The sequence below is a fragment of the Oncorhynchus gorbuscha genome, linkage group LG09, assembly GCF_021184085.1.
Source record: "Oncorhynchus gorbuscha isolate QuinsamMale2020 ecotype Even-year linkage group LG09, OgorEven_v1.0, whole genome shotgun sequence".
In the NCBI taxonomy this organism is placed as follows: domain Eukaryota; kingdom Metazoa; phylum Chordata; class Actinopteri; order Salmoniformes; family Salmonidae; genus Oncorhynchus; species Oncorhynchus gorbuscha.
Genome location: NC_060181.1, coordinates 68,556,192 through 68,582,164, shown reverse-complemented (window position 1 = coordinate 68,582,164; position 25,973 = coordinate 68,556,192). Strand labels below are relative to the sequence as shown.

General features: G+C 43.2%; 1 protein-coding gene and 1 non-coding gene across 29 annotated transcripts in view; one reads left to right on the top strand and one right to left on the bottom strand.

Moving 5' to 3' along the window:
• clasp1a (cytoplasmic linker associated protein 1a) overlaps window positions 1-25,973 on the bottom strand; it is a 96,448-nt gene that overhangs the window by 56,535 nt on the left and 13,940 nt on the right. For all 28 annotated transcript variants that reach the window (XM_046363242.1, XM_046363239.1, XM_046363246.1 and 25 more), the window contains exons 3-7: window positions 1,795-1,873; window positions 1,442-1,545; window positions 966-1,057; window positions 531-606; window positions 15-112 (exon numbers count right to left, since the gene is read on the bottom strand). In XM_046363242.1, coding sequence (XP_046219198.1) covers window positions 15-112; window positions 531-606; window positions 966-1,057; window positions 1,442-1,545; window positions 1,795-1,873 — 449 coding nt within the window. The remainder of the gene's footprint in view (window positions 1-14; window positions 113-530; window positions 607-965; window positions 1,058-1,441; window positions 1,546-1,794; window positions 1,874-25,973) is intronic.
• On the top strand, window positions 2,266-2,390 carry LOC124044801. The gene has a single exon (XR_006840738.1). It is a non-coding gene; the product is annotated as a U4atac minor spliceosomal RNA (small nuclear RNA).

Genomic DNA, 25,973 nt, shown 5'->3' with positions numbered 1-25,973 from the left:
ACAGTCCATCGTACCGTGACTGTGGCAGGCCCTTCTTGCTAAGATCCATCCTCACCCTCTCCCCCACGTGTCTGTAGATCTCCACCAGGCAGCCCATAGCTGCGTCTCTCACCTGAGGACAACGGGGGTAAGGTTCAAAAGGCAATCTTAGCGTTCTTAGACTGGATCAACTGTCTGTTAGAACTAGCTGGAGAATGAAATTATCATTCACTTATATAAACCCTGTTTCAGCCATATTACTTGAAAACGTTCAACAGATGTTTATACACCCAAAAGTATACATCTAATGCTCTTAAAACAGTAACTGTAGATAAACATTTAACCTGCCTCCACCAGCAGATGGCACTGTCATGTTGTATGGTTGTACATTGCTGTATAGCCACTAGGGGGCTCCATGTCCCTATGGTAAAATGCTGCTGAAGTCGACTCCTTTGTCTGTGCTATAGAGCTCTCTCTCTCCCTGGCCAGCAATGTAATAAACGGAGTCATGACACAGCAAACAGACTGGGACACAAATAGGCTGTACATACCTGACTGGTGGGATCTCCTAGAAGATTACATATGTGAGGGACTATTTTACTGAGGGTTAGGCCTTGGGCTCCGTACCTGGAAGAACAAAGACAGAGGATGTCAATGACATCATTGGGTAAGCATTAGCTATAGCATCACAACAAAATAAAGACTCCTGACTATAAAGACCTTACCATAATATCATTGTATAGTTCTCTATGATACACATCAGATAATATTGTCACATTTTAAATCCAATCAAGGCTCATCCATACTCTTGGCAGTCAGCAAAATGTCCATTGCTATCAGATACTTATACCCTGTCCATTACGCACTAATGACAAAAAACATCAGCAATGTTAAAATAAATCAGCTGAGAGCTGTAATACACATCTGGTGTACAGGAAGGAAAACCCGAGTCAAAGATGGGTGATTGAGAGGCCAGGCAGTCTTACATGTTGAGAGTTGAGATGAGACAAAGGCACGCTCCCTCTCTGGTCCTGTTGTTCTTGTGTTTGAAGCCTCCCAGCATTCTGTCCCAAACATACTAGGGAGGAGAGGACAGGATATGTGTACCAGGTCAACAATCAATCATTTTTTAATTTTTTTTTAATCATGGATCAGGGTCATATAAATTAACATACAATCGAGTCAGGAATCAAAGAGTACTAGGGATTCAGAAATCAATAAACTTGGAATTTATCAATTTGAGATTGTAAGATTGACCTTTGATAGTACTGTAGTATCACAACGAGAAAGCCAGGGAATCCTATGATCCTGGTTTGTCAATAACTTGTCTGTGTGTGTGTGTGTGTGTGTGTGTGTGTGTGTGTGTGTGTGTGTGTGTGTGTGTGTGTGTGTGTGTGTGTGTGTGTGTGTGTGTGTGTGTGTGTGTGTGTGTGTGTGTGTGTGTGTGTGTGTGTGTGTGTACCTGTGGGGAGGCAGCCTGCTCCATGATCTTCAGCAGCAGAATTTGATCTTGGTCTCTGACTTGGTCTTTGGAATCACCCAGACGATCTATCAGACTGGCCAGTACTAGAGACACAGGAGAGAGATGGAGACACAGAGAAGAGAAGAACAGACAGGGAAAGAGGTAGCATTGTTATCTAAAGGTGTGAACAAGGAGTTAAAATCCAATGAAGCTCAATAGTCTAGTCTATGCAGGGATACAATACAGTGTTTTTTAGTCAGACATTTTGTCTAGAAACCTAAACCTATTTATATTTGAACTAATTTAACCATGAAGAAAGTTATATTTTTTAAATAATAAAATGACAATCTTACCTGTTCCTACATGGTTCCTAAATCGGTCCTGTAACCTTGTCACTAAGGCAGATAAAAGGTCTATACCTAGCAAAGCCACCTGGAAAACACAAGAGAGACATTAAAAAAATAAAAAATAAACATAAAAATACAAAATGACAAAATATGAAAAGCCACATAGAAATTACAATATCATAAAATGTCATTTTTTTACCAACATTATTATACTAAAACGAACAATTTCCCCCACCTTCAAATTGAGTTCCGTATGCAAATTATTGTTGCAAAGGATTGTGGGTAAACTGAAATATCCTCACTTGATCTGCTCATAACAGAAAAATGGATGATGTTGCTGCTCTGAAACCTTCGTAATGTTGACCTATTACACTTTAGTACAGCACTGCCATAGAAAAATTATTTAAAGAATTGCCACCCACCATGGGAAAACCATGGCTGATGTAAGCTAAGTCCACTGCCCCCCCAATCTATTCAACTTTCCTTGTCATGGGGTGAGGGAGCTGCTCAATGAACGTCTAGTGAGAGTAGCACTGCTAACACCATAACGACACATAAGCATCACCTGAGCTTGCTCAGTCCATGGTGCAATTTTTGGAACCTAATCTTGTAAATAAAATGTCACACCGATCAAGGATCCCAGCTGCATTGAAGAATACTGGCATCTACTGGTATGTGTCAGAAATGTAGGATTTTCCAGACATCATTACAGCTTCAGTGATCATCAACTTCATTCAGCCACGGGTCGGGGGGCCGTTACTTATTTACAAATAATTTGCTGACTGTAAATTGACCGCAAAAATCCGAAAAATAGATTTAACATTTGACTAAAATAATAATTTTAAACCTTTATCATGTTCGGGAATATTTCGGGAGAAAAAATAATAATAAAATAAATAACTGAATAAATATTGGGGAACCCTGGTCCATGTTATCCAATTTAACAGTAAACAGTCAGCTTCATTATACTGCACAACTTTAACAAAATATATTTTCCTCAATTTAGGCTACAGACTGGTTAAGGTTTACTTGAACACTACCAGCAGCAGGCATGTCTCCTCTGGGGGTATAATCCTGATCCTTTGTTCCCAGGCGCAGACAAATGGGAATTACAGTAATTATACTGATGACAAGCCTGAAACAAAAGGCCTGGAGGAGAGAACTACAACTGGGTGGCCAGAGGAGAGGACAACAGTACAGTGAGTCAGACCTTAAAAAGAGCCCCAAACTGCAGCTCTAATTTCAACCACATTTAGTCTCTTCTTGAAGCAGAATTTAGATTCCCTCTATGGACAGAAACTACTCACCCCAGAATCCGCTTACCCCATTGCTGTCAAAAGCATATGATTACACTCATATGCACACTCTCTCTGTATTCATCTACACACAGACACACACAATGTCAGACTTGGGTGTTGGCCAATAATACCGGGAGGCAGGGTCATCAGGAGGAGAGGAGGATGGCTGCTGCAGTGCCCCCTTCCTGCCTGTTGGTAGTGTGTGTGGGTATGTGCGTCCTCTCTCTAGTCTCCACCCCCAGTCTGAGAGACAGACCCCTCCCACTCCCTGGTCCCTTCAGACAGACAGATGGCTTCCCCCTCCGGTCTCCCCCTGGCTCAGGGCTGGTAAACATAATAGGGATTTGTCCTATGATCATGAATAATCTACACTTCATTTCAACATGGCCTTCTCTGTCATTTCCCCACTCAGTTACTTTCACCAGGGGAATGTTGATGTCCTGAAACAAGCTGGCAGACTGACTAGGTCTACCATTCTACTTTTAGTCAACACTTTCTTTATCTTGTTTGTTTTAAAAGTTCACAAGAGGTGGTGATGAAGAATAAATAGAGGCAGAATGTACACTCTCCCCTCTCCCACCAGCCCAAATCAATTCTGACCGACAACACAATTAGACAATTCCCAGACCTGTCCGTCTGTCCCACCTTGGCTAACTAGCGAGTAACAGAGTATGGATACCCACCCAGACATATATGCTACAGGATATTGAGGCTGGTGGCCCTCCTGTCTGATGACACGCTGGTATAAATAAGCTCAGCTCAGTCGCTGTGGGACCCACGTCCCCATTAAACCTGCAGCTCTCTCTACAGCACTGTATGCTGTAGCCATCTCTAGCATGTAGCCATCTCTGGCATACAGTGGCATCACTTGCCAAGAGGACAAATGACTCAGACAATTATATGACAAACAGCACCTACAGTCCTACACACAGTGGTTGAATGGCTGTCAAAGATAATAAATAAGGAAGGGGACATCAGAGGAGTACATGCCCATCCTACTAGCATGAAGACATGCCACACAAAGCAAGTGGCCCCAGCCAGTAGGGCTAGCTCGGTATAGCCAGCCAGTAGTGCCAGCTCGGTATAGCCAGCCAGTAGTGCTAGCTCGGTATAGCCAGCCAGTAGGGCCAGCTCGGTATAGCCAGCCAGTAGGGCTAGCTCTGTATAGCCAGCCAGTAGTGCTAGCTCGGTATAGCCAGCCAGTAGTGCTAGCTCGGTATAGCCAGCCAGTAGTGCTAGCTCGGTATAGCCAGCCAGTAGGGCTAGCTCGGTATAGTCAGCCAGTAGGGCTAGCTCGGTATAGCCAGCCAGTAGGGCTAGCTCGGTATAGCCAGCCAGTAGGGCTAGCTCGGTATAGCCAGCCAGTAGGGCTAGCTCAGTATAGCCAGCCAGTAGGGCTAGCTCGGTATAGTCAGCTATATGTGTTCTCCATTAATAGACAGTTTCCTCGTGCCAAAATCCATCAGCCAATCTGTATTACAATGGACACTCAATGACGTCTCATTCACTCAAACATGTCTGCTATTCATCCCTGTGAGTCATGGAAAAGAAGGATTCCCCCCACACTCCTCTGATGTGGCTGGACCAGGCTTAGATTTAATCATGGCAAAGCCCATTCTCTTTTATTTTACTTCCAGTAGCTTGACAAACCACACACACACACACACACACACACACACACACACACACACACACACACACACACACACACACACACACACACACACACACACACACACACACACACGCAGAGTGACCTCCCTCCCTTTTCTGCTGAGACAGTAGAAGTACATATTAGATCAGACAGGCATGGATGTAATGCAGATTCATATGCACGTACCCCCCCTCCCCCCACACACACCGTGGGCTCTCACTGCAGTGATTTTCCATGAGTCAGGGGAACAGCTGGGCTGAGTGGTTGAATGGCTGGAGGAGAGGAGAGGACAGCCAGCCAGTTAGACAACCTGTCCCTGTCCAGACAGACAGAGCCCAGAGGCAGAGCTACACCATAGTTACCTAACACATAGCACCCTGTCATTACTCTGGATGCCTGACCCTCCTTCCCTCCCTCATATCAAAGGTTTAGCCGCTGATTCTGGATCAGTTTTGTGTTCTTAGCACTACCATGGTTGGAGTCAGAACTGGGGGTAGACTGGACTGGTCCTAGACCAGTGCTTGGGGCTGGTAGTGAGTGATCCTGATAATATTATGCTACAGCTACTGTGTGTGTTGTTCCCAGCAGCCTAGCACAGTGACTCAGCAATAGGTAGGCTAGTCAGCAGGCAGTACTCAGGAGCCTGAGGGAGAGCAGTCCTAAAGTAGGGTAAAAAAACAAACAAGTAAACACGAAACATAAACACACACCAGTATTTCCAGTCCACTTTACACATATGATGCTCCCTGACTCCCCCTGTTAATGCTTGAAATCCTGAAGTGAAAACCGTGAAATAAGAGTCTCCTCCTCCAGTTATAGAGATGAGTAGCCTACCCATCATATCTTCTCTCTGCTGAATGCAGCACTACAGGAGGTACTACGGCTAAGAGCTCTGGTATTTATCGTTTACTGGACATAGTAGACTTATCTTTTTTTATTTTACCTTTATTTAACTAGGCAAGTCAGTTAAGAACAGATTCTTATTTTCAATGACGGCCTAGTTAACTGCCTGTTCAGAACAACAGATTTGTCAGCTTGGTGGTTTGAACTTGCAACCTTCCGGTTACTAGTCCAATGCTCTAACCACTAGGCTACCCTGCCGCCCCAGGGTAGCGGTTCGGCCTGAACTTAAGCTCCAACGTGTATTCTTCATGCTTAGGCCCTATATGCATATTCACTAGACTCAGCCATTCCCTAGTGCTGTGTTATGGTCACATTTCAGATCGAGATGAGATATTACATGGGACAGGGCTTCCAGATAAGCGGTGTGTATCTGCGTGTGTGCAGAGGCTTTAGCCCTGGCTCTGTGTCTCCACACCTCCACATTACTGCATCTAGTAAAGGCTGCTGCTCCTGCCTGAGGCTGTACAACCATCCCTACAGAACTAACACTAGCCTGTTAGACAGCTCACTACCATCCATGAGTTACATTCCCCACACCTCCTCCATCTCACATAGTTCAGTATAGAGATGGTAGAGTTATAAGAGAGAGGCCATAGAGATGAATATAAACACTCCATCTATTTCTATGTATTAGGCCCAAACCATGGGACATCAATGTTCTGATAGTCTGAAGGTTTTAGGCAAACAGTGTGTAAGGGACCAATGTTCTGATGTTCTGGAGGTGCGCATGAGACCGGTTACTGCAGGCAGGATGCGTAGCAACGTGACCACACAACATACTGACACTATGTAAAAAAATACACTGTGATGATGAAGTGACGATAGAGAGGATTTGCAGGTTTGTTAGGTGAACATTATTGCGTAACAAGTATTATGCTCCTCCATGACAATCTGTCGGTGTATGAGCGCAGGATAAATTAAAAGCTGAGTTAAAGGGTAGCCTCTGACAACACATCAAACACAACGCTCTCACACACACACACACAAACAATGGCAGCTAGGGTTGCACATTTTCGGGAATATTCAGAGGTGGAAAATTTCCATGGGAATTAACGGGAATATATGCAACATTAATACCATTTAAATGTAGATGTTTTTTGCATTGGATATATTTACCATATCACATGATGGCCGAAACATAAACCTTATCATAAGTAGAAAATTGCAAATTATTAAATCCTTCCAATAGAAATTTAAAAAAACAATTTAGTTATGAATTGAACTGAACTAATTATGATTTCACTGAACCAACAAAAAGGGAATATTGAATGATCCCAATGATCCATCTCATCTCCCAAATACATTTTCAACATCTGTAAAATTACAGTCTAGAAACTAAAGCTTTGGTTGTCAACCTCTCAGGCTTCCATGTCTTTCCCTGGACCTCCTCAAAGTCCACTTCTTGATCAGACTGAGGCCTCATCTTCACTGTCACTTTTCAACCTTGAGGATGGCTCGTTGTCAGGCTCAAAAAGCCTCAAAATTGCCTGGATGGCCACCAATTTTTCAACCCTTGTATTGATCAGCCTGTTGTGTGCTTTGGTGTGTGTGTTCCCAAACAAGGACCACGTGCGCTCTGAGGCGGCTGAGGTTGGTGGGATTTGGAAAATGATCGAGGCAACAGGGGAAAGAGCCTCAGATCCACAAAGTCCCTTCCACCAGGTAGCTGATGAGATGTTTGGCACAACTGCCATATTGCATCACCATCCCAAAGCCCTTGTACTTCGCCAGACTGCCAAGAACCTTGCCCTCATCCAGGCAAAGGTGGCGAGACACAGTAGTGATGACACCATAGGCCTTGTTGATCTCTGCACCAGACAGGATGCACTTGCCAGCACACTTGGGGTCCAACGTATGCTGCGGCGTGTATGGGCTTCAGGCAGAAGTCTTTACACTTTTTGATGAATTTCAGAACTGCAGTTTCCTCTGCTTGGAGCAACAGTGAAGAGGGCAGTACGGTTTTCTTCTCTTACATTTGCAAGCAGAGTCTGAACATCAGACAGGAAGGCATTGTCTCCCTCAATCCGTGCAATGGCTACTGCTATAGGTTTCAGGAGTTTCAGGCTGCTTACCACTCTCTCCCAAAATACATCATGCAGGAGGATCCTCTTGATGGGGCTGTCCATATCGGCAGACTGTGATATGACCATTTCTTGGAGAGACTCCTTCCCCTCCAGGAGACTGTCAAACACCGAACGGGTGTTGCTGGGCAGCTTCAATGTGGTGCTCTTAATCTTATAATTTTGCTTGGTAAGGTAGATTGCTGCTATAACTTGATGACCATTCACATACCGAAGCATTTCCTTGGCTCTCTTGTTGAGTGTATCCATTGTTTTCAGTGCCATGATGTCCTTGAAGAGCAGATTCAATGCATGAGCAGCACAGCCAATGGGTGTGATGTGGAGGTAGGATTCCTCCACTTCAGACCAAGCAGCCTTCATGTTCGCAGCATTGTCTGTCACCAGTGCAAATACTTTGTGGTCCAAGGTCATTGATGACTGCCTTCAGCTAATCTGCAATGTAGAGACCGGTGTGTCTGTTGTCCCAGTATTTCTCTGAGACATTTCTTTGACTCCATTGAGTTAAAAAAAACATGATTCCAGGAGGACCATGAGCTGTTGCTACCATTTTCACCTCGAATAGAAGTAGAGGGACTTTTGTCAGAGGTTGCTTGTTGTGAGCGCTGAAGGAACTTTATGCACTTGGCCAGATTATTCTGCATCTTTGTTGCATTCTTCACATATGATTTGGCACAGTATTTGCAAATTTACACAGCTTTTCCTTCTACATTAGCTGCAGTGAAATGTCTCCACACATCAGATAGTGCCGGTGGCATTTTCCTATAAAGATGAGAAAAATATATATATTTTTTAAATATAAAAATTAAAAGAAATTCCATGTACAGATAAATAGTTAAGTAGTTAAGTAGTTACATTAAATGGTTAAGTAGTTAAGTAGTTACATTAAACAACTCCTTAACTTCTTGCGTCGAGCCAACCCGGATCCGGGATCATGACTACAGCCTCAAGCTCATTACCATAACGCAACGTTAACTATTCATGAAAATCGCAAATGAAATGAAATCAATATGCTAGCTCTCATGCTTAGCCTTTTGTTAACAACACTGTCATCTCAGATTTTCAAAAATATGCTTCTCTACCATAGCAAACTAGCATTTAGCATTTAGCGTTAGCATTTAGCGTTAGCATGAGCAGGCCACATTTTCACAAAAAACAAACTTCGGATGTTTTCAATGAGGAGACTCTCAGTTAGATAGCAAATGTTCAGTTTTTCCTGAAAGTTTTTTTGCGCAGGAGAAATCGGTCCGTTTGGTGCGTCACGTTTGGCTACCAAAAAACCCCGAAAATTCAGTTATCCAAACGCCAAACTTTTTTCCAAATTAACTCCATAATATCGACTGCAACATGGCAAACGTGGTTTAGAACCAATCCTCAAGGTGTTTTTCACATATCTCTTCAATGATGTATCGTTCCTGGAAGTATGAGTCTCCTTCTGTAACGCAAGGTACAATGGTTGCCACTGGGAATTACGCACCGATTTAGACAAAGGGCACCGGACGGCCCCCTGGCAAATGTAGTCTCTTATGGCCAATCTTCCAATGATGTGCCTACAAATACGCCACAATGCTGCAGACATCTTGGATGACTGGCAGAGCGCATAAACTCGTTCACAGCATATTCACAGCCATATAAGGAGACGTTAGTAAACACAGCGTCAAAAATCCTGTTCATTTCCTGTTTGAAGTTACATCTTGGTTTCGCCTGTAGCATTAGTTCTGGGGCACTCACAGATAATAACTTTGCAGTTTTGGAAACGTCAGAGTTGTGTCTTTCCGAGGCTGGCAATTCCATGCATAGTTGAGCATCTTTTCGTGACAAAATATTGCGCTTAAAACGGGCACGTCTTTTTATCCAATAATGACATAGCGCCCCCATAGGTTGAAGAGGTTAATAAGATAATTGTTTTTAAATGAAACAAGTATGGAAACAGGTGAATTAACACTCCTCAGTTAGCAGGCTCAAGCAAGCCAAAACCCACATGGTAGCAAAAAACTAACTAGCAGAAATTGTTAACAAGTTAGAAATTATTTAAACACTTTGCTGTAGGCTACTATTTATTATATAAATTATATTCACCCCATCCAGTATTGTAATCAAAACTTACCAGAAAGCACATAGTCCTTGGCTCAGACAGTGTAGTAGTGTGAGCTCAATAGCATCTCATTAGCATGCAAGATCTTGAGAATCAGCTTTACATGTGAAGCAAGTGATGGAAGAATGCACTGTGCATGCAGAAGGTTGCAATTCCATTGAATTGGGGATAGTTCAACCAAAATATGCCACAAGATCTAGAATTGCCTTTTGTGTATCCCACAAAAAAGGTTCACTGTTATAAGCTATCTTTTTTGATGAATTTAAGCAACATTTCCATGCAAGATTCCGGGGGATAATCTGGAAATTTACTGGAAAGTTTACGACCCTTTGCAACCCTAGTGGCAGCTGATGTTTTACTCAGCAGGTTTACCGCTTGCCCTCCCCTAGCCCTTTGTCTTCTCCCCCTCCAAGCCTATTCTTTGGGCAGAGGCAGAGTCAGTGAGTGAAAATGACACACCATCACCAGACGGGGCAGGGCAGGGTAGGGCCAGGCTGGGTCGACTTGGGCTGAGGACAGAGTGACCACACACATTCCCCTCACACACATGCACAGGGATAGATACACAAACACACACACGGACAGCAGAAGCACAGTGCCAGTAACGGGACAGGCCTGTCCTACAGGATAGAAAAGGGCATCCGTTTGCAACATGATGACAAACAGGAGCAGCTAATTTGTGATGTTTGACACTATATGACAGAAATCTGGGATCTACAGCCTGATCGGACTGCCTCTTCTCTGGGAGGACGTGTCTTAAAGTGACTAGTTTTGCAGGTCAAATGGGTCAAAAAAAGAGACTCCCTCAAGTTTGGCCCAAGCCACTAAATAGGCTAAGCATTGGCAAGCCCATGGAAACAAAGAAGAAGAGAACAGGGGACATATTTGATCAACCTTCCACAAACGAACACCATTCATGTTATTGAACAAAGAAGTCTCTTTCATGGAGAAGATGTGCTAACTGTTGTAGCCTAACTGTTTGGGTCTTGCTGGTATCGTGTGGTTAGTAGTTAGGGGAAACCTTTGAGATTGCCATCTTTCAGAATGCTATTAGTAGGTAAAGAATGAGGTTGTGGCTACCTGTAGAGACAGAAGGGCAGGAATGAAGCCCTGACTAGCTAAAACCAACACATAACAGAAGACAGGAGGGGAAGGCAGAATTACCACAAACATCCACACCCCGTCCTTATAGAGGAGGCAGGCCATTCCCTTTTCTCTGACATAGACTTACCCGTGTGTGTGTGTGTCAAGTATGTCCATGTGTTTGTGTGTTTCCTCAGTGTGTAGTCTCTGTAAGTCAGAATGGCAGACGGCAGCAGGGGGCTTTCACTTTGAGAGAGACAAGGACAGGGACCTCAGGCACCCGTCTGTGTTTCCCTAAATAGCCAAAATAGCCTTCCTTGTAAGAAACTGTTTCACTTACAGTGGGGTAAAAAAGTATTTAGTCAGCCGCCAATTGTGCAAGTTCTCCCACTTAAAAAGATGAGAGGCCTGTAATTTTCATCATAGGTACACTTCAACTATGACAGACAAAATTTAAATCACAAACGCAGTGATGTTTTGGGGCTGTTGCTGGGCAACATGGACTTTCAACTCCCTCCAAAGATTTTCTATGGGGTTGAGATCTAGAGACTGGCTAGGTCACTCCAGGACCCTGGGCAGTGTGTTTGGGATCATTGTCATGCTGAAACGACCCAGCCATGTTTCATCTTCAATGCCCTTGCTGATGGAAGGAGGTTTTCACTCAAAATCTCACGATATATGGCCCCATTCTATTTCTATTTTGGTTTCATCTGACCATATGACATTCTCCCAATCTTCTTATGGATCATCCAAATGCTCTCAAGCAAACTTCAGCCCGGCCTGGACATGTACTGGCTTAAGCAGGGGGACACGTCTGGCACTGCAGGATTTGAGTCCCTGGCGGCGTAGTGTGTTACTGATGGTAGGCTTTGTTACTTTGGTCCCAGCTCTCTGCAGGTCATTCACTAGGTCCCCCCGTGTGGTTCTGGGATTTTTGCTCACCGTTCTTGTGATCATTTTAACCCCACGGGGTGAGATCTTGCGTGGAGCCCCAGATCGAGGGAGATTATCAGTGGTCTTGTATGTTTTCCATTTCATAATAATTGCTCCCACAGTTGATTTCTTCAAACCAAGCTGCTTACCTATTGCAGATTCAGTCTTCCCAGCCTGGTACAGGTCTACAATTTTGTTTCTGGAGTCCTTTGACAGCTCTTTGGTCTTGGCCATAGTGGAGTTTGGAGTGTGACTGTTTGAGGTTGTGGACAGGTGTCTTTTATACTGATAAGTTCAAACAGGTGCCATTAATACAGGTAACGAGTGGAGGACAGAGGAGCCTCTTAAAGAAGAAGTTACAGGTCTGAAATCTTGCTTGTTTGTAGGTGACCAAATACTTATTTTCCACCATAATTTGCAAATAAATTCATTAAAAATCCTACAATGTGATTTTCTCAATTTTTTTCCTCGTTTTGTCTGTCATTAGTTGAAGTGTACCGATGATGAAAATTACAGGCCTCTCATCTTTTTAAGTGAGAGAACTTGGACAATTGGTGGCTGTCTAAATAAGTTTTTGCCCCACTGTATGTCTGAGGTCAGTGGGATAAGGTGGTAAAGGGCAAACATCTCGGGGAATCCCAACTCTGAAGACTGATAATAGATCAAATCAAATGTTATTGGTCACATACACATGGTTAGCAGATGTTATTGCGAGTGTAGCGAAATGCTTATGCTTCTAGATCCGACAGTGCAGCAGTATCTGTTGCTCCTTCTTCACCACACTGTCTGTGCGTGGACCATTTCAGTTTGTCGGTGTTCTGTACACCGAGGAACTTAAAACTTTCCACCTTCTCCACTGCTGTCCCGTCAATGTGGATAGGGAGATGCTCCCTTTGCTGTTTCCTGAAGTCCACATTCATCTCTTTTGTTTTGCTGACATTGAGTGAGGGGTTATTTTCCTGACACCACACTCTGAGGGCCCTCACCTCCTCCCTGTAGGCTGTCTCGTTGTTGTTGGTAATCAAGCCTACCACTGTAGTGTCGTCTGCAAACTTGATGATTGAGTTGGAGGCGTGCATGGCCACACAGTCGTGGGTAAACAAGGAGTACAGGAGAGGGCTGTGAACGCACCCTTGTGGGGACCCAGTGTTAGCAGAGTGGAGAGGTTGTTTCCTACCTTCACCACCTGGGGGCAGCCTGTCATGAAGTCCAGGACCCAGTTGCACAGGGTGGGGTCGAGACCCAGGGTCTCAAGCTTAATTATGAGTTTGGAGGTTACTATGGTGTTGAATGCTGAGCTGTCGTCAATGAACAGCATTCTTACATAGGTATTTATTTTGTTTAGATGGGATAGGGCAGTGTGCAGTGTGATGGCGATTGCATCGTCTGTGGACCTATTGGGGCGGTAAGCAAATTGGAGTCTAGGGTGACAGGTAAGGTGGAGGTGATATGATCCTTGACAAGTCTCTCAAAGCACTTCATGATGACAGAAGTGAGTGCTACGGGACGATAGTCATTTAGTTCAGTTACCTTAGCTTGGGAACAGGAACAATGGTGGCCATCTTGAAGCATGTGGGAACAGCAGACTGGGATAGGGATTGATTGAATATGTCCGTAAACACACCAGCCAGCTAGTCTACACATGCTGTGAGGACGCGGCTAGGGATGCCGTCTGGGCCAGCAGCCTTGCGAGGGTTAACACGTTTAAATGTTTTACTCACGACGGCTACGGAGAAGGAGAGCCCACAGTCTTTGGTAGCGGGCACTGTATTGTCCTCAAAGAAGTTGTTTAATTTGTCTTGGAGGAAGACGTTGATGTCTGCGACAGGGCTGGTTTTATTTTTGTAATCCGTGATTGTCTGTAGACCCTGCCACATACGTCTCGTGTTTGAGCCATTAAATTGCAACTTCACTTTGTCTCTATAATGACGCTTTGCTTGTTTGATTGCCTTACACAGAGAATAACTACACAGTTTGTATTCGGCCATGTTTCCGGTTGCCTTGCCATGATTAAATGCGATGGTACATGCTTTCAGTTTTGCGCAAATGCTGCCATTATTCCACGGTTTCTGGTTAGGGAAGGTTTTAATAGTCACAGTGGGTACAACATCTCTTATACACTTCCTTATAAACTCGCTCACCGAGTCAGCGTATACATCAACGTTATTGTCCGAGGCTACCCGGAACATATCCCAGTCCACGTGATCGAAGCAATCTTGAAGCGTGGAATCCGATTGGCCAGACCAGCGTTGGATAAATCTAAGCACAGGCGCTTCCTGTTTTAGTTTCTGCCTATAGGAGGGGAGCAACAAGATGGAGTCATGGTCAGATTTGTCAGATCGCGGAAGTTAGAGTAACAGTGGTCGAGTGTGTTACTCACTCGTGTACTGGATTCGATATGCTGATAGAATTTAGGGAACCTTGTTCTCAGATTAGCTTTGTTAAAATCCCCAGCTACAATAAATGCATCCTCAGGATATATGGTTTCCAGTTTGCATAAAGTCCAGTGAAGTTCCTTGATGGCCGTTTTGGTATCCGCTTGTGGGGGGATAAACAGGGCTGTGACGATAAGCGAGGAGAGTTCTCCTTGGGAGATAATACGGTCTGCATTTGATTGAAAGGAATTCTAGGTCAGGTGAAAAAAGGACTTTGAGTTATTGTATGATGTTACAATTACACCATGAGTTGTTAAATCAATTTGCACGCTGATAGCCACTGACCTCAGGGTTAAAGGTCACTCATAAAGGAGGTCATGATGGGGCATCTGAGATAGAATTCCAACCGCTGACAGTACAATCAGTTGTTGTGTAGGTCTAATCAGTGTGCAAATTATTGATGTTGGAGATGGGACCTGCTTGTTGGGTTAGGACAGTTGTCAGCTCTTAGCTACCTATAAAGTGTATTGTTGATAACGGATTTAGGCGTAACTGTTTGCACATGGAGCACCAGCTCATTTAACCAGAGCCGTTGAAACAATTGCAAATATGCTAGCTAGGAGCTACAGTACACACTCATACTGTTATGTAACTTTAAACCATGAATTCAGTGTAAATAACACTCAGCCTGTCCATCAGGTCCAGATAAGCATAATGCATACTGTAGTACTCATTTAAGAGAACGTATTCCATCATCAAGAGAGGCTATGGGCCTGTGCAACCCATGTAAAGTCATCACTCTGAATGATTGGATTACAGAGCATGGGTCAGGGAGAGGAGACAGGTCACCATCTTCACTTTTGTGTTTCTAACACATGAACAGTGTTTGAGATATGTTCCTCAGACATATATTAATTGGTGTAGGTGCTTGCTAAGGTGTTGCATTCTCGCCAGTGCTCGTAAGTTGGGAGGTACCGGAATGCCTGAAAACACCCCCACCTTTATAATAAAGCATTGCATGGCACTATCATCACTTTTGCATTCTGGCATAGCGCAGTAGAGACCCTTGCAGAAGATGCACACATGGGGACATTTTTTGTAGCCTCGGGTACGGGAAAAAAGTTGGCCTTTTATGAATGCATTTCATTTTGAGAATCTGAGATCAATAACAACAACCCTGTCTTGAATCCATAAATAGCCTAGGCCTAGGTGTGTGGAGACACACATACTGGACAATATGAGGAAATTAGTCCTCAAAAAGCTTTCCAGTTCCACTGACTCACCCAAGGATGCAAGGCTCACTCAGCCTTTGTGTAAAAAGCCTCTCTCTCATTTAACTTTGTAAAACAATGCTGTTCGCTCAATAGGCCTATTTGGAAGTTGATAACCTATTTGGTATGTTTGTCTTCTATTTTCAGCAGGAGCCATTTGCTTTCCAATCTGTGTTTTCCCGCAGATTTGGCCTGTTTTGGCAGCATGCTGTTTACTGACAGATTTGCCGCAAGTTCTCAGCCTATATAGCTTGTGATTGGGCTACACACAATCCACAGCTAGGCAATTTTTTCTAAATTATAGGCCTACTCCTGCTATATCCTGAACTATTTCATTTCTTTCTGAACTGACAACAGTAATTCTATAACTTCGGCAAAATGCATTTCCATTTATCAAGGGTGCTGCAGAACCTCCAGCATCCTTCCCTTCACCTATAACCCTATAAGGATGTAGATGTGAGTTGATCAGTAGAATGGTGGTACAGTTACAGTATCATATTGTTGTCGATCAGCAGAACCGTGGTGCTAGCTGTGTAGAGCTGCCATGACACAGCAACTCTAGCCTAACCTGTACTCACTTCCTCAGTAAGGCTGACTGGGCAAAACGGAACAACTGACAATGTGATATAGATAGAATAGATACACAGGGAAATGATAGGGCAGAATCCAGAGGATTAACGGAAGGTGTTCTCCTAAAAACCCATTCGAACAGAAACATCTAATCTGCACCAAGGGTCAATAACAATTTGCATGGATCTATGCCCAAGGGGTCTTCAGAAGAATCAGTATCTCAGGAAGTGCAGCCTTGACAGGCCCTTCTCCACTATAATCCTGTTTATCGGTGACAGAGCAGGTTCAGAGACAGCCAGTCTGCTTATTGAGTCTGTTAGGGCCTGGTTTCTACTTCAAAGCAGACCAGCCTAGCTCTATGCAATGCTGTGGTAATCCAATTGCTAAAGGAGAGGCTGCCACAAAGCCTAAGAAAACACATTGGAGTGTGCTGAGCACACAAGTCAGACAGATGTATTGTTCATCACAAGAAGAGAGGACAGAGAGAAAAGAAAACATCAAAGTCTGTCTGGAGTGATTGATTGACACTGACAGATCCTCGTCACTCAAACGACGACAGAGAAGCAGAATGTCAGGGAGAGTGTCACCTGTCCTGTAGCAAAGTTTGAATACCGATGACTTAGACAAGATATACCCAAGATAACCTTCAGACATCATCAAAGCACAGAACAGTGTACTGTCTACACTCAGTATGTGTTTTATGAAATAGTTTTTAAATCATAGCTAAAGTTCATACTGCTACAGATTCCGCGACGCGGTCAGCAAGTTTGTGTCCCGGATTCCTGTTTAGCAGCTAACTACTACTTGTCATCCTCAAAACGGAGCAGGTTAATGCTAGCAGCGCTAGCCCACTGGTGTTTTTATCCACGTCTGGGCAGAAATACTTCAGCTGGGAGAGGATTTCCACACAATCACAAGATCAAGGTGGAACTGGATGGACAGGGATTTGTCTGCACTAAATGCACCACCATCAAGCAGTTTAGGAACGAGATCCTCCGGCTGTTAGCTCGGCTGGGAGAAAAAGATGACCTGCTTTCTAAGTACACCGACCTTGCTGTAACCCAGGCAAACCCAATCTCAGTTTTAAATGCCTCCTGTAGCAAAGCTGTCAATAAGTCAGGTGGAGTTGATCTGTCCCAATCTAACGGACAGATGTTCAAAATCAACTCCGCGGCCTACCTGAGAAGATCCGATCCAGCTATCAAACAGCTTTGCCCCGCTTGAGATGGACCTACCAGCCCCGGGAGTCAGCACAGATCCTTGGTGTATACCAACAGCCAGCGGCCTCCCAGTGGCACCCTCCCCCACACCCACCCCAGTTCAGAAGGTTGCTTCCCCATCGGATTCCAGCACGATCACAATCATTGTGGGAAGCTCGAAGGTGAGAGATTTTGGCCTGCCTACGGTCTGTGGACCGAACAAGGTCCACGGTCATCCAGGAGCCCATGTCCATGACATCAACAGCCCCTTGCCCACGGTTCTGGCCAACTACTCCAATACTGAAACCATCGTCACGCTCATAGGTTTTAACGACCTACGTTTTAGGTAATCTGTGGAACTGAGGGAAGACTAAACTTTTTTTTTTAAACACTCTTGCTAGCACAGGGAAGAAAATAACTCTCTCAGGCTGCCGAAGGGATTCGGAACATTTCAGCCAACTCTTTGCCCTGAACAAGTACTGAAGAAAGTTTGCAACGACAGGAATGTCTCTTTTTGTGACAACTTTGATTTGCTGTGGGAGCAACCAGCACTTCTTTAAAAAAAAAAGAGACCGGATTCACCCCAACCGCAGGGGTTCCAGTATTATTTCCAGCAACATCGAAACTGTTTTAGAGACTGACGGACAGAGTCTGGAAGTGCTCCAGTTCTCCCTGTCAGAATAAGCAACAGAGGACTTGGAAAGCATACCAACTCCTGTAGACATGGCACTATGGTTATTATGAGTAACCTAATTTATGTTCCTTTAACACCGCCTTCTAGTAAGTTTATACAAACTGTCATCTGTTACCATTCTGATAGATTGGAGACTGTCAGAAAAAATGGTTGTAAAGTTAATAATTTGGTAGTTATTCTGTTCGTTACCTCGAGGCAGATGCCCCAGGGGCAGAGTAGCCCACACTCATTGAATATGGCTGTTTTAAATGTTCGAGCAATCACAAGTAAAACCTTTCTCGTGAATGACCTCATTACTGAGCACAAAGTTGATTGCATGTTTCTCACTGAAACATGGCTGTCTTCAGACTGTAGTGCTTCTCTTATTGAAGCCTCACCCGGACTACAGCTTTTTATACTCTATCAGAAAAGGGAAAAAGGTGGGGGGACAGCCTCTATTGTTACTAATGCTCTCAGCTGTAAGGACATTTTGATCGGCGTCTTTGGGTATTTTGAGAATCATGCTATACTGTTTAAATGTTGGCCACCAGTGCTGGCCATAACCCTGTATAGGTCACCAAGTGCTGTCCCACTTTCTTTACTGATTTAGCTGAACTATTGTCTAATGTCCTTGATAAAATCATTGTGTGGGGCGATTTAAATATTTATGCCGACAAAGCCCATTGAATTTATGAATCTTTTGAGCTCTGTGGACTAGAGGTCGACCGATTAATCGGAATGGCCGATTAATTAGGGCCGATTTCAAGTTTTCATAACAATCGGAAATTGGTATTTTTGGGTGCGGATTTGCCGATATTTTTATACCTTTATTTAACTAGGCAAGTCAGTTAAGAACACATTCTTATTTTCAATGACAGCCTAGGAACGGTGGGTTAACTGCCTCGTTCAGGGGCAGAACGATACATTTTCACCTTGTCAGCTCGGGGGATCCAATCTTGCAACCTTACAGTTAACTAGTCCAACGCAATAACGACATGCCTCTCTCTCGTTGCACTCCACAAGGAGACTGCCTGTTACGCGAATTCAGTAAGCCAAGGTAAGTTGCTAGCTAGCATTAAACTTATCTTATAAAAAAAAATCAATCAAAATCACTAGTTAACTACACATGGTTGATGATATTACTAGATATTATGTCCTGCGTTGCATATAATCTAACTGAGCATACTACAAGCATACAAGTATCTAAGTATCTGACTGATCAGTGGTAGGCAGAAGCAGGCGCGTAAACATTCATTCAAACAGCACTTTCGTGCATTTTGCCAGCAGCTCTTTGTTGTGCGTCAAGCATTGCGCTGTTTATGACTTCAAGCCTATCAACTCCCGAGATGAGGCTCATGTAACCGAAGTGAAATGGCTAGCTAGTTAGTGCTCGCTAATTGTCGTTGTGTTGCTGGTTCGAGCCCAGGGAGGAGCGAGGAGAGGAACGGAGGCTATACTGTTACACTGGCAGTACTAAAGTGCCTATGAGAACATCCAATAGTCAAAGGTTAATGAAATACAAAATGGTATAGAGGGAAATAGTCCTATAATTCCTATATTAACTACAACCAAAACCTCTTACCTGGGAATATTGTACTCATGTTAAAAGGAACCACCAGCTTTCATATGTTCTCATGTTCTGAGCAAGGAACTTAAACGTTAGCTTACATGGCACATATTGCACTTTTACTTTCTTCTTCAACACTTTGTTTTTGCATTATTTAAATAAAATTGAACATGTTTCATTATTTGAGGCTAAATTGATTTTACTGATGTATATTAAGTTAAAATAAGTGTTAATTCAGTATTGTTGTAATAGTCATTATTACAAATAAATACATTTTTTAAAAATCGTCCGATTTAAATCGGTATCATCTTTTTTGATCCTCCAATATTCGGTATCGGCATTGAAAAATCATAATCGGTCGACCTCTACTATGGACTTTCCCCCAACATGTTACGGGGCCAAACCATAACCGCGGCCATACTTTGGACCTGGTTATTACCAGGGGCTTTCTATTGAAATATCCTCTATTGTTGATGTTGCTTTATCTGATCACCACTGTGTATTTTGTACTACCATGTTGCCCATAGCACAGGGTAATACTGAACGCATTATTAAGAAACGCTATCTTACCTCTGAAGTTGCTACAGATTTTACTGAGTGTATGAACAGTACTCATCACATATTTTGCCTTCCTCGTGTTGATTTAGTTGATAACTTTAATAGCAAATTAAAGGGCAACCATTGATGCCATGGCTCCAGTAAAGTTGAAAAAGGCCACATCCAAAAGGGAGAGCCCCTTAGATGAGTGAGAAAACTTGTACATTTAAGAGAAATTGCAGAAAGGCAGAGCGGAAGTGGAGAAAGTCAAAGTTGCAGGTCAATTATGATATTCTGAGAGAGGAACTTGGCATATACAACAAGGCAATTAGAAATGCGTATTCTAACTTGATCACTATTAAATCAGAATAATTCAAGAGTGCTCTTCTCGACCATTGATAGCCTGATAAATCCTACCCCGCAAACCTATGTGAACTTTCCTCCTAATCTAAATGTGATGAGATTGCGGCATACTTCAGAGATAAAATAACCAACATTAGGCTGGGTATCAGTCAAGCAAGACCTGATGAGAAGTTTGATGATACGTTCCCTAGTTTACCACGCAAAGGCACTACTGATTTATTTACCCAGGTTGACACAGACATGCTCAGGAAAGTGATATCACAACTTAAGCCTTCTACCTGCCTTCTGGATCCTATCCTCACCACCTTCTTATAAAAAAAATAATTGCATATCTGAAGTGAAAGCTATTGTTAATCACTCCCTGTTCAAAGGCACTTTCTCCACTGCAAAAAACCCCCCAGCTAGGGTGAAACCCCATCTGAAGAAAAGTAATCTTGATTCTTCAGCGTTCAGCAATTTTTGGCCAATCTCCAACCTTCCATTCTTAACCTCACTAGGGTAGGGGGCACCATTTTCACCTCCGGATGAAAAGTGTGCCCAAAGTAAACTGCCTGCTACTCAGGCCCAGAAGCTAGGATATGCATATAGATTTGAATAGAAAACACTAAAGTTTCCAAAACTGTTAAAATAATGTCTGTGAGTACAACAGAACTGATATGGGAGGCGAAAACCTGAGAAAAATATATCCAGGAAGTGGGATTTTTTTTATGTTTGTAATTTTCTATTGAATGCCATTACAGTATCCATTGACTTAGGACTCAAATTCACTTCCAATGGCTTCCACTAGATGTCAACATTCTTTAGAAATTGTTTCAGTCTTGTATTCTGAAAAATGAGAGAGTAAGACCACTTTGAATGAGTGGACCCTGCAGTGTCCCAGAGTTGTTTACTATGCGCGACCGAGAGCGCACCTTTCTTGTTTTTCATTTATATTGACGAAGCTATTGTCCGGTTGAAATATTATTGATTATTATGACTAAAAACAACCTGAGGATTGATTATAAACATCGTTTGACATGTTTCTGTGACCTTAAGTGATACTTTTGGTATTTTTCATCTGCGTGTTGTGACCGCCTTGGAGCCATTGGATTACAGAACAAAACGCACCCAAAAAAAAACATATGTTTTTGGATATAAAGACGGACTTTATCGAACAAAATAAACATTTATTGGGCAACTGGGAGTCTTGTGAGTGCAACCATATGAAGATCATCAAAGGTAAGTTAATAACTTTGTCGCTATTTCCGACTGTTGTTACTCCTGTACTTGGCTGGTAACTGTTTGTAATGTTGTGTGTGCTGGGCGCTGTCCTCAGATAATCGTATGGTATGCTTTTGCCGTAAAGCCCTTTTGAAATCTGATACAACAGTTGGATTAACAAGAAGTTCATATTTAAGCCTATGTATAACACTTCTATGTTTTTTAAATTTTTATTATGATTATTTCTGTTTTTGAATTTGGCGCTCTGCAATTTCCCCGGATGATGGCCAGGTGGGACACTAGCAACAGCTAGCAACAGCTAAATGTTTTAAATGCCAACTGTATTTTTTTACAATTCCAATCAGATTTTTGTGCCCACCACACTACAGAGACAGCCTTAGTTAAAGTGGTAAATTATCTTAGGACCAACACAGATGCCAAACAGCTCTCTGTCCTTGTACTCAGACTGGAGAGGTGGGTGGCCTACCCGGTCAAGTTCTAAATTGGTTTAGCACCTATTTAACCAGTCAAGAGTTTTGTCACCCTTGGTGAACATAACTCAGATAAAATACATATCACCTGGCGTTCCAAAGTTCGATTTTGCATTCAGTTTATATGTTACCCCTTGGCAGCGTTATCAGAAAGCACAGCATTGATTTTCACTGCTACAGAGACGATACACAACTTTATATTTCTGTGTCACCAGAGGATTTTAGCTCTACGGATAAATTAATAAACCGTATTAGTGATTTAAATACTTGGATGGCTCACAACTTCCTCCAGCTAAATCAAGACAAGATCGAGGTACTTATTGTTGGAGCCAAAGCACAGAGAGAATATTTTATTTATTTACCTTTTACTTAGAATCTAGCCACACATTTGAAATCACAGGCAATACCGATAAAACACCAGGCAAAAAACCTAGTTGTTATTTTAGATTCTGAATTAAATATCACACACACACACACACACACACACACACACACACACACACACACACACACACACACACGGAATGTGACCAAAATAGCTTTTACCACCTTAGGAACATTGTCATGATGCGGCCGTTTCTCTCTCAGGCTGATACAGAGAGACTCATCCATGCTTTGATTACAAGAACGCTTCCCTACTGTAATGCTCTTCTGTCTGGTCTACCCAAGAAAGCCATTGGTCAACTGCAAAACATACAGAATTCTGCAGCACGGATACTGACCAAGACCAGACGGTATTATGGTATTATAAAACAGAAGGTAGAGTACATTTCTCATATAAACAGGGATTATATTGTACAGTGTCACAATTTAGAAATCTTTGATACAGAGGGGTCGAAAATGCTATTAGATGGTCAACGGGCACCTTCAGCTGTGCTTGAGTCATATTGAGTCTTGACAGACTGCAGCACTACGGACAGCAGCTACACTCAAAGGTTCTCTCTCCGCTCAACAAAGGGCCTGATGGAAAACTGTACAGTATGGTCAGAAGCCTCACTGACTCAAAACAAAACACATTGGAAATTCAACCCGTTTCCCATTACTATCACTTCACTCACTCCCAGATTTAGCAATCATTTTAATAATAATAATTTAAATACTAAAATAGCTGTGCAGCGACACTCCCCATCCAACCTGACAGAGCTTGAGAGGAAAGGCAGAGAACAATGGGAGAAACTCCCCAAATACAGGTGAGCCAAGCTTGTAGCGTCATACCCAAGAAGACGAGGCTGTAATCACTGCCAAAGGTGCTTCAACAAAGTACTGATTAAAGGTTGCGAATACTTATGTAAATGTCATATCAGTTTTCTATTTTTAATCATTTTGCTAAAATGATTAAAAACCTTTTTTTACTTTGTCATTATATGGTATTGTGTGTAGATTGATGAGGGGGGGGGGGTGATTTAATGCATTTTAGAATAAGGCTGTAACGTAACAAAATGTGGAAAAAAATCAAAAGGGTCTGAATACTTCCGAATACACTGTATTTGACGTTTCCGGGTACTCCATATGTCAAACGCTGCAAAAACACTTCCTGGCATTCTGATCGTTTTTATGTAACAACTTGAGAAAGTAAAGTCAGGTCTAACTTTGCATTGGGACTTTGTGTGTATACTAATGAAAATCCATATGTTACATATATCCTACTTACCTTTAATTAGAGAAATAGGCCTATTATCTTAGATAAATCTCACAGGAAACCAAACCTTCCTCTAATTGGCCTGATGAATAATATAATCAAATGTTCCCCAATCATCCCTGAAAGGGCTCTAATGAGCATCTGAGGGCAGGACTGAGTGAGTTAATGCCTATCCTTTCCCATCTCTTTTGTCTGGTTGCCACAGAGATCCCATATTTCACCTGCTGGTGAACGAGGTTAAGAATTTTAAGAGTGATAACATTGAATGTTTGCTTACTTTTCAAAATTGGTTCTCTTTCCCTCCAGCATAATGCTTTGACACAACCACCGAATACACAGAAAAAATGCAACGTAGAAGGAAAATGTAAGCATGCCTGGGATTGAGATGTGCAATGCTGCCTAACTCGACAAATAAACTACCGCACAGATTAAATAACAGCCCAAATTAAATATTAACAGTACAAAGAGGAGCGACAGACAAAGCAGAGATGCAGCCCATCAGGACACAGATGAGACCGCAGCAGGGACACTGACAACAAAGAGCTTGTCATGACTCTGGGTTGTGTTTAGCCTAGAGATGATGCCTTGACAGGGTTAACAAGAGAAGACAGAGGGGAGGGAGAGAAAAAGGGAGCTGGCAGGCTGCCAAAGACAGGAGGAGACACACACACACTAGCAGTCCAGTATCAGTTCATTAAGACATACTCCAGTCCCCTTTCTCCCCATGCTATCCCATCCTCCTCCCCTCTGTGTCAACCCCATCATGGCGCTGCCCTGCTGCCAGCCCGGAAGTGCTCTCGCTGGCGCTCCACATCACCACAGTACAGCGCTGCCACCTTAAAAACACCACTACCGCAGCAGCACCGGCATTAAAACCTGCTGCACAGCACACGAACAGGCACTTAGGTTAACTGCACACTCACACACATATGATCATGGATGCAGACACAAACACGCTGCAGCAAGATACAATATGATCATCCATCCAATGACTTCAGTTCAGAGAACAAGGACAGAATGTAGCTAGCTAAAGAAATGAAATATGATGCAGAAGGACTGCCATATGGGGGCTAGTCTCAGACAGGGTTAAGAGGAATCTCACAAGAGAACATGGAGGTAGATGGCAGTCTTCCAATAGTGCATTGGCTCAGATGGGGGGGGGGGGGGGGCAGAAAGACAGACAGTGTGTGGAGTACGTGTGGAGGCCCAGAGCAGAGGACAGGAAGCTAAGATAGAACACCTAACCCCCCCTGTAAATATCACTGACTGCAGCCTTGTGCTCCCTCCAACCGCACATCAGTGTTTACAGTCTAACGGCTGTTTGCACCAAATAAATAGCTACACTACATTACAAGAAGAACACGGAGAGGGACTGTGTCCACTCAGACGTCCTCTGCCTAATCCTTACACTGGGGCTCTGTGCATTCCTAAGGCTTCGCAAAACATAAATGTTAATCCAAAATATTTCCTTGTTAACACAGGCTTGTGTTTGTGCCGGTAGAACCAAATGACCCCAGAGACGTTTCAGTACTGAACCCTACAGTCATACCTGTCCCACAGTAGTGCTAGCTTCAACAGTCAGTCAGCTAGTCAGTCAGTCAGGTTTCCAAGAAGAAAAGGCTGGGCTTGCTGCTGTGCTGTACAGAGTGCATCATATTACAGTGACAAACAAGCCAGTGAGCCACACATAGTTCTGTGTTGCTCTGTACAGTACAGATCATACAAGGTGAATTAAGACCAGAGCATTAGCACAGGCTTTGGGGAAAGGTTCGAGGCTTACTGCTCCCATCACTCAAACAAGGGACATGTTCATCTCCTTGCCTCTCACCACCTGAAGCCAAGTGGGACCGTGAACAACTGCAGCTGAGCTAAACGAAGGAGCAGCTTTCCATGACAAATGCCATCTATCATAAAAGAACATCCCCAGGGGAAAGACAAGTAGCAGTACTGGATTAGCAATGCAGAATATACTGACTGAGGAAGTATGTAGAACATAGAATATGGTTTGGGGCTACATTGGACAAGCAGTATTGCGCAATTAGCAGAACATATTATTGAGGAACTAGTTGTATACATAGAATATGGTTTAAGGATGCGTTGGACCAGTGCCAGTTTGCCTCAGGTTTGTATGATTTAGGTGGCCTCTTCAGTGACAACTTAATGCTAATACACCTTCAATGTAGCCACAAGGCTTATTGGCTTATCCTGATTTTGACACTGCATACTGTATATCATGTCATTACAGCAACAAGGCCC